This window comes from Rhinolophus sinicus, chromosome X, assembly GCF_036562045.2.
Source record: "Rhinolophus sinicus isolate RSC01 chromosome X, ASM3656204v1, whole genome shotgun sequence".
In the NCBI taxonomy this organism is placed as follows: domain Eukaryota; kingdom Metazoa; phylum Chordata; class Mammalia; order Chiroptera; family Rhinolophidae; genus Rhinolophus; species Rhinolophus sinicus.
The window spans coordinates 19,911,519-19,920,774 of NC_133768.1; the positions used below are offsets into that span (position 1 = coordinate 19,911,519).

Here is a 9,256-nt window from a genome sequence, read left to right on the forward strand (position 1 = left end):
AAAGCCTAGAGATCCTCCCACTGCGGGCCTTAGGCCACACCCCTTAGAGTAAGTCTCTCACCCCTTTGTGACACCACGGGAGGAAGTGAGTATGTCACATCCTGTCAACAGTGCCCAGGTATCCCAGGGCAGCCAGCAGGGGCAGGGTTCTCTGTGGTCTCTCAGTTCTGAGGGTGGAGGGTTCCCTACATCCTGACTCAGGGTCCTCACCTGGACTCCTGGCAGGGCCGGGGACGTCTTCCTTGGCTTACCTGAGGACCCTCTCCTCAGACCAAGGCCCTCCATTCTGCCACCCTTCTCTCCGAGTCAGTCTGACAGCCCTGCCCAAGGCATCCCAGGGTTGACGGCTGGGGCAGTCTCTGTGCCACCTCACTGCCCTGGGGTCTGTGGTGCCCTGTGGTCCCTCCGGACTCTGCCCTTGAATACTAGCAGGGCATGGAATGTGTCCCTGTAGTGTCCTGGGTCACAGAGCCACAGACCACGGTGCTGACTTCCTGAGGTGCCAGAGAGGGAAGGTCCGGGAGTGCCACATGAGGCTGTCCTCCCTGTGCCCTTCCTGGGTGACAGCAGGATGCAGGCTCCTTGGGCCTCTCTGTTCAGGGTAGGGGTGTGACCCGAATGCTCACTCGGGACCCTTACCTGACTAACGACGGGCCCCGGGACTGCTCCTTCTTCCAACTTAAGGTCACCCATATAGAACAAAGCTCGCATGTCCCTGAGAGCCCTGAAAGTAAGGGAGGGGATGCTCAGCCCGACAGCCCTGTCTGGGCCTTCTGGGTCTGAGAGCAGACAGAAGCCAGTCTCGCTCCAGTTACCAAGTGGTGTGTCTCATCAGTCCTCGTTCATCAGGGTCTTCCTCGCGACTCCTGTCTTCTATGAAAGGCTTCCTGGGAAATGGTACATCTTTGAAAGCTCTTGGTTAGTCTCCCTACTGCAAACCCAGCAGAGACCTTTTTGTGCCCCAGGAGTGATATGAGGTGGGGAAGGTGCTGCAAAGGCAGAGGAGGGCCCACGACAGGTGTTGTGTTATCAGAGAAAACACACCGATCTCTTCTTTCTCTCACTAGCCACACTTAGGCTCTGATCTGACTTCACTTCTAATAGATCTACTTTCCAAAGGGAAGGGGCTGAGCCCAGTGGTTTTGTGAGCCCCTGATCTTTTGAGGTTTATTGATGTTTCCTTTCTAGACTCTGTGGACATCCGATGCCTAAAACACCGGGCTTGTGCACTGTGCTCCTCTGCCCCAGGGCAAGCGCACAGGGCCCCTTCTAGTCTGGCCCCGGGTGGAGGTTCCTCTCTTGCTCTCCCACACTCCAAGGTAACCGTTAAGATGTCCTTTCCATTCCAGTCTTTGTCTCTCACCTGTGAGACCCATTATCTGAGGGTCTGGCCCCTGCCACCACTCCCACAGCATCATCCAGCCCCCATGCAGCCTGGCTTAAAATGACCTCTCCTCCCCCACACTGTCGCCTCAGGACTGGCAGTTTCCCAAGGCCCAACACTGCCTTGGTCACGTGAGGTACAGTAAATCGGTGTCAAGAAAATATGGAGGTTTTCAATTTGTTTAGAATAACTAAAGTGTTCATCTTAAACCTCAATGATAATAAATGTGACATCCATGACAATAATAAACCTAGATTCTGAAACAAAATAAGCCATCTGTTAAAAAGGGAAACAGCAACAAAAAAATACTGACCTAAAAACTGCTCATCTCAAAAAGGATAAAACCAAACAGCATACGTGTTTTAGTCCCGCTGGCACATACTTTGCTCTATTACTTAGAAGGCTCACGGCTCTCTTCAACCCCGAGGTGAGCGGCCTGCCCCAGACCTCACTACACATGGGGGGAGCTGTGCGAGGTGGCCTTGGAAGGAACGCGCACTGGCCTTGGCGACGTCGGCAGCCCTGGCCGCGGCTCTCACCTCTGCTCTCTCCGCCGTATCTCCCCACCCTCCTCATACAGCTTTGGGAAGGCACTGGGGACGGTCTCGTTGAGTCGTCCCGAATCTCCAGCACGCTCATCCTGGTGGTCTCAGCGAGGGCTCTTGGGCCCCACGGGAACCCGTAGCGTGGAGGATCACTGCCGGCCACCTGGGGGACTCCAGGTACTTGGGCTGTAGCACATCTTCTGCAATGAGCTTCCAGGGCTCCCCACCTGCGGTGCTTCTCATCCGCAGAGACGCCCATCGTAGTCAACTCTTCCCACATCTCCTGTCGGTGGCACGGTTGCCCTTCATGGAGATGAGGCCCTGGAGATTCATCAGGAGACGGGGCAGGGGTGAGTCTCCGTCACCCCTGAGACTTTTCTCTTTGCTGATGTCCGATTTGCTAACTAGGTCTTCGGAGGGGTCAGTGGGGTTGACTTCCTGCATGTCAAGGCCACAGACCTGTTCATTCTGTCAGTGGCGCTCGTGAGGATCTGAAGGAAGTGTGCCCTGTGCTTTCTCTTGACAGTCTCAGCAGTGCTGCCTTCACAGCAGTCTCTTTCATTTTGTATGCTGGGGGTGCGCCAACCGTCCTGAATTCCTGCTTACAGGATCTTTGCAGGTGCCCTCAGTGGGGCCGGGACCTGGGAGCTGCCTCTACTTTCCTCGTCTTGACTCCTGGCACCATTGTCCAAATTCGTGTATGAAACACCTGCAGCCGCAGTGGTGGTCAGTGGGGCTCCCTGAGGGTCCTGGGCAGTGCCAGAAGTTGGGAGCACCCCGAGATATAGGAGCAAGGGCGAGGGGACTCTTCTCCTGCTGCTGAAGTGACCTGAACACCCCCGGGCCCCTGGGTCTCACTCTGGGCCTGACGGCATTTGTCCTGAGCGTGGAGCTTACTCTCCTGACCCCTAGGCGTGGTGGCACTGGTCAGGACAGCAGGCACCAGTGTGGGCAGGAGAGTAAGTGATGCCAGCACGTGGAGGAAGGAGACTGACACGGGGCGTCCACCTTGCTAGGGAGAAAGCAGCAGAAAGTGAGCGTCTCCTCACACGGCCACGGCCCAAACAGAAAGCTGTGGGAAGCAGGTTCAGGCCTTACGTGGGGTGTTAGCACTCAAGGTTCTCACTCAGTGTCCCACGTTTGACTCATACGTGTGGGCGTTAATATTTCTCCCTCTGCTGAACTGGGACCACCCCACTCAGACTGAGACCCTTACTCCTCAGTTGCCTCTCAGTGGGATCTGATGGCGCCTCTTCCTGGTGTCTCTCCCTGGGACCTCCCAGGGCTGACAGTCGGAGGATTCTGTGGGGCCCCCACTGCTGTGAGGTGGTCGGTCCGCAGTCTGGAGGGTCCCACATCTGGCTATCAGTTCAGTGGCAATAGGGAGACTCTCTCTATGGGACCTCACTGTTCTGAGGTTGGCGGCCCCCTTAGTTGTCCCCGGGTCGGAACCTGAATTTCTCCCTCGGCCCACTAGAGACCTCCAGATTCAGGCCAACACCTTCACTTCATTGAGTCTCTGGAGCTGGAAGTGAGGTGGTGACGTATCCGACTAGCCCTGCCCAGGGTTCGCAGGGCTGGAAGATGGTGAGACTTGGGGGCTCCCCTCTACTCTGGGCCAGTGCCCTCCTGAGGCCTCCCTCAGTATGCTCCGTGTCTTGACCTGTAGCTCTCCCCTCATACAAAGGCTGACAATAACCTGACCCCCTGTGAAGAGGGGAAGTTGGCCTCATCTGGTCTCCCAAGGCTGACAGCGGTGGAAGGAATCTGTGCTGCCCCCAGTTAACGGGTATCTGGTCCCCTCAGTCTTCAAGGCCCTCACCTTGACTCTTGGCACAGCCCGGAATTCCTCCCTCTGCTGACCTGAGGTACTCCTGGATGAGGTCCCTCCCGTCCAGGAGACGCCCTGGAGGGAGGTGTGACTGGTCACCTTACAGAGCCCAGGTCTCCAACAGTGAGACAGGGCTCTAGGTCGCCCCCTCATTTCTGGGAAGGGTACGCTCTTTGTCACTTAGTGTCACTACATTGACACTGTTAGCCCCTTGGCTGAATGGGGCTCCCCCATGGGTCCAAGAGTTGCACTTCCCCCAGATCGTCTCCTCCCTCAGAAACAGAGGGGTAGCCTCAGTCTGAAAGCTCTACCTGGACGTCCAGGGCCGACTGTGGAAGCGGAACTTTGTGCCTTCCCTCTCTTCTGGGGTGGCTTGCTGCCTCATCCCTAATACAGGATTTTTACCTGGATGGCTGCCTCACGCTGGGATGTCACTCTCTGCTGAATTGGACAGCCAACCTGAAAAGCAAAGCCCCATCTCCTTGGAACCCTCCAAATAGATGTCAGGGGTTCTCTCATCATGCCAGGCATTCCCTGGGCCTCCCAGGGCAAACCTCAAGGGAGGGCCTAGGTGCAGACCCCTCTGTTGTGTTAATCAAGGTCTTCACCTTGACTGCGAGCCAATCTGGGGACTGTATCCTCTGCTTACCTGGAGCGATAGCCCTCAGGCCTAGGAGATAGCCTTCCTGGGACATCCAAGACAGAGGTCAGGATGAGCCGGGAATAGCCACAACTGTTTTTGTCTTTCAAGGGCTGATAGCTGGGGTGAGGCCCTATGGAACCCACTGCTCTGGAGGTGGTGGTTCCCTTCTGGGAAATGTCACATCCCTACCAAATTGAGAAGTTTCCTACTATAAACCTGGCAGAGACTGGGTCCTCATCCCAAGTGATGTGACAGGGGCAGGCTGGGGCAAAACGCAGGGACCCCAGACGAGGTGCTGGGTTGTCAGAGAAAAAACTAACTGATCGATTCCTTCTTTCCAGACTTGGCCTCTCATGTGACTTCTGTAGTGCAAGATTTACTTTTACAGGGGGAGGCTGCCCAGGATGATTTTTGAGACCCCTGTTTTGAGATTAACTGGCTGTGCATGTGTATATAATCCTACCGTCACTGACTGTTATTTCTTTTCTTCTTTATTCATCCTTCTCATTTGTCTGGAGGGTCCCACATCTCGCTATTCCTACTATTCCTACTGCTCTACCTATAATATTCTAATCCCCTGCTCTCTGTACAGAGACCTTTTTGTCCCCTGACTTGCATTCCTGGAGCTCTGTGATGGAAATAGTGAATTAAAAGACACATAGTCAGACTCGGGCTGGGAGGATTGGAAAAATGTGAACTTCCCACAAATTCAAAATGGGGATCTAGTCCTAGCTGTGTCACTTAACAGCTTTGTGAAGGTGAAACATTTGCAAGTTGTTCATCTGTAAAGGCACTCCGGTAAGCCTTATCGTGTAGAAATGGAAGCATATACATACTGTATTATACACGACTTGGGATATGGATTGGGACGCAGTGGGTCTTTAACGATTAGCTGCTATTATATGTTTATTTTGAATCTCCGAAATAGTAAGAACCCATCAGTTTTTTTTTCTTAAATCTAGTACATATCAAACAATACGCAATAATCTGCAACAAACTTTCTTTAATAAACTAAGCAAATCCAGGTAGTTTTAATATAACAAAAATAAAGACTAGAAGGAATACGGCAAACCAATAATTGAACACAGTGAAATTTTTGTTTTTTAATTTCCTTCCTTCATTTCGGGATCCCAAGTATTTTATCGTTGGATTCTTTTACATCTCCATGAAAATCCTGTTTCACTGTCATGTTATCTTATCTCGATCATGAGCAAAATATTGAATATTTTCAATTTGTTTCACAAATTTCAAAACAGTAACATTCAAACCTTTTCAACAGCAAAAACATGAGAGCCATAGCATTCACATATTCATATTCTGAACGTTCTAAACCTTCTATTAAACGAAACAACATTGGAAAACAATACTATATATCTATATCAGTCTATTTATCTATCTTGCTGTTTTTTACCTAAAGGTTACTCATGAGGAAAATGGAAAAGCAGATTAACGTTGTGTTAAAATTAAACAGACCGCGACCACAATTTGTCTTAGAAATTCCAAAACTGTAACTTTCAAACCCGTTAAATAGGAAAAATATGACAGGCACGTCATTCACATGTTTATAATTTGAAGGTTGTAAAGCTTCATTAAAAGACATAACATTTGAAAAAAATACTACGTCTGTTAGTATATCTAATCTAATCTATCTTTACCTAGAAGTTACTCATGAGGACAAACAAAATGCAGATAAACACCATTTTAAAAGTAAACTGTCCTTGACCAGAATTTGTCTTATAATTTCCAAAAGTGTAAAATTCAAACCTTTAGATAGTAAAAAATGTGAGGGAATGTCACTCACATATTTATATCGTGAAGGTTGTAACGCTTTATTAAAAGATACATTTGACAAAATGCTACATATCTGTATAACTATCTGTCTGTCTATCTATATCATCCATCCATCCATCCATCCATCCATCCATCCATCCATCCATCAATCCATCCATGCATCCAACTGTCTCTCTACCATCATTCTGTCTTTACCTAGAAGTTACTCATGGGGTGAAAAAGGAAACGCACATGGAAATCCTGCTTACACCTAAACCGACGTTGACCACAATTTGTCTTACAAATTCCAAAACTGTAACTTTCAAACCCTTTACATAGAAAAAATATGATAGCCATGTCATTCACATATTCACATTTTGACGGTTGTAAACCTTCTTTAAAAGACATCACATTTGATAAAATACTACATATTTCTCTATACCTACATCTAATCTATTTACCTAGAAGTTAGTCGTGAAGAAAAAGGAAATGCAGATAAACACTGTTAAAAGTAAACCGTCGTTCACCGCAATTTGTCTTATAACTTTCAAACGTTTTAGATAGCAACAAATGTCACAGCCACGTCATTCTCATATTTCTACTTTGAATCTCCTAAACCTTTATTAAAACAAATAACATCTGAAATTGTTCTATGTTTCTATGTGTTTATCTATCTACGTATCTATCTGGTATCTATCATCTATCTATCCTTCTATCTTTACCCAGAAGTCACTCATGAGAAAACAGGAAAACCAGGTAAACATTTTGTTAAAACTAAACTGACCTCAACCGCCCACTACTGGGCAGGCAGGCTGCTCTCTTCAACCCCGAGGTGAAACGCCTGCCCCAGACCTCACTACATGTGGGAGGAGCTGTGCGCCGGGCCTTGAAGGCGCACTGGCCTTGGCAACACTGGCAGCCCTGGCTGCGGCTCTCACCTCTGCTCTCTCTTCCTCATCTCTCAAAGCCTCCTCATACAGTTTTGGGAAGGAACTGGGGGCGGTCTTGTTGAGCCTGGCCATAATCTCCAGTACGCGCATCTTGGTGGTCTCAGCGTGGGCTCTTGGGCCCCACAGGAACTCGTAGCATGGAGGATCACTGCCGGGCACCTGGCGGTACTCCAGGTACTCGGGCTGCACTAAATCTTTCATGATGAGCTTCTTGGGTTCCCCAAAGACGGCGTGCCTCTTCCCAGCGTAGACCCCCAAAACATTGAGTGATTTCCAGACCTCCTCCTCGGTGGCGCGGTTACCCTTCAGGAAGATCACGGCCAGGATGTTTACCAGGAGACCAGTCTTGGGCATACTCTTGTCCCTGTTCAGACTTCCCTCACTGGGGAGATCCAGGAGGGTGATAAGGGAATAGAAGTGATTGCCGGGGTCGACTTCCTTCACCTCTAGGCCAAAGAGCAGCTCCATGCGCTCAGAGGCTCTCCTGAGGACCTCAGAGAAGTGCTCCCTGTACTTCTTTTTGACCGCCTTTATCATTTCGGCCCATGTAATGCACTCACCCAGTTTATACTTCCCCAGCAGGAACCGCACCAGCACGTGTGCCTCCCTGGTCAGAGGATCTTCGCGAGCCGACCGAGTGGCCGATGCTGCAAAGGAGGTGCTTGGGCCCTCCTCAGCTTGGCTCTGGGCCCCTTCATCAGATCTGGGGTATGAGACACCTGCCTCGGGAGGCCCAGCGGCTGAGGCTCCCTGAGGTTCCTGGAAAGGGCCAGGAGCAGGGCAGCTTGGGGGAGAACCCCCAGAAACAGGACAAGTGGGGCACTCTTCTTCTGCTGCTGCTGCAGCGGCCTGATCACCTCGGAGACTCTCAGTCTCTTCTGCACCCTGGAGGCGTCTACTCTTCGGACCCCGAGGCATGATGGCACAGGTCAGGCACAGCGGGCTCGGGTGTGGGCAGAGCAGGTGATGCCAGCACCTGGAGGAGGGAGAATGAGATGGTGTGTGCACCTCTGCAGGGAGATTCCATCGTGGCCTTAACCAAGGCCGCCTCTGCAGGTCTGAGGGCCGTCAGTGCTCTGTCTGGGGACCCACGGGGCTCCTCTCTGATTGGCCTGGCTCCTCAGAATCGTGCAAAGCTGCATGGAGAGTACCTAGGACAGAGCCATGCACCCTACCTGGAGTTACTGGGGTGACGGCAGGGCCTGGCAAGGGGAACCTCGTGTTCTGGGTTTGAGATGTGTTCTCAGTTCACATTCAGGATCATTATGTGAATTTTGGCCGGGCACCCCAGCCCCCCACTGCGCTCTGCTTCTCTCCAGTAGACACGTCAAACCCAGTATCGACATGTCTCAGGGCCCTCTTTGATCACAGTACTTAGGGATTCTGAAGTGTCCTCTGTGTTTGGGGTGCGTGGTCCCCACAGTGATCATGCTCCGTACCCTGACTCTCCCTGACCTGGAAATCCTCCGTCTGCTGACCTGCTGCCAGCCCTTAGGCCCAGGCCCCCACCCCTACGATCTCGCAAAGGAAAGTGAGAAAAGCCCCATAGGCTTTACATGTACCCGGGCCCTCCATCGCCAACGGGCCCTCTGCTGACCTGCTGCCGGCCCCCCAGCCCTGGGCCCTCACCCCCGTGACTCTCCCACAGCAAAGTGAGGAGGCTCGTGGGGCCTTCCACCCGCCCAGACCCTCCATCGCCAACGTCCCCTCTGCTGACCTGCTGCCAGCCCCCCAGCCCCTTAGCCCCGCTCCGCCACACCCGTGACTCTCCCACAGCAAAGTGAGAAGGCTCGTGGGGCCTTCCACCCGCCCAGACCCTCCATGGCCAACGTCCCCGCTGCTGACCTGCTGCCAGCCCCCCGGCCCCGGGCCCGCACCCCCGTGACTCTCGCACAGCAAAGTGAGAAGGCTCGTGGGGCCTTCCACCCGCCCAGACCCTCCATGGCCAACGTCCCCGCTGCTGACCTGCTGCCAGCCCCCCAGCCCCGGGCCCGCACCCCCGTGACTCTCCCACAGCAAAGTGAGGAGGCTCGTGGGGCCTCACACCCGCCCAGACCCTCCATGGCCAACGTCCCCGCTGCTGACCTGCTGCCAGCCCCCCAGCCCCGGGCCCGCACCCCCGTGACTCTCCCA

At 52.4% G+C, this 9,256-nt stretch overlaps 1 protein-coding gene across 1 annotated transcript; it reads right to left on the minus strand.

Moving 5' to 3' along the window:
* Positions 1-2,193: 2,193 nt before the first annotated feature.
* Positions 2,194-8,041, minus strand: LOC141569559 (melanoma-associated antigen B1-like). The gene is made up of 3 exons (XM_074323287.1): positions 7,031-8,041; positions 2,759-2,941; positions 2,194-2,367 (listed from the first exon to the last, which is right to left on the minus strand). The coding sequence occupies exons 1-3, from the start codon at positions 8,039-8,041 to the stop codon at positions 2,194-2,196; spliced, it is 1,368 nt and encodes a 455-aa protein (XP_074179388.1).
* Between the last annotated feature and the right edge of the window lie 1,215 nt (positions 8,042-9,256).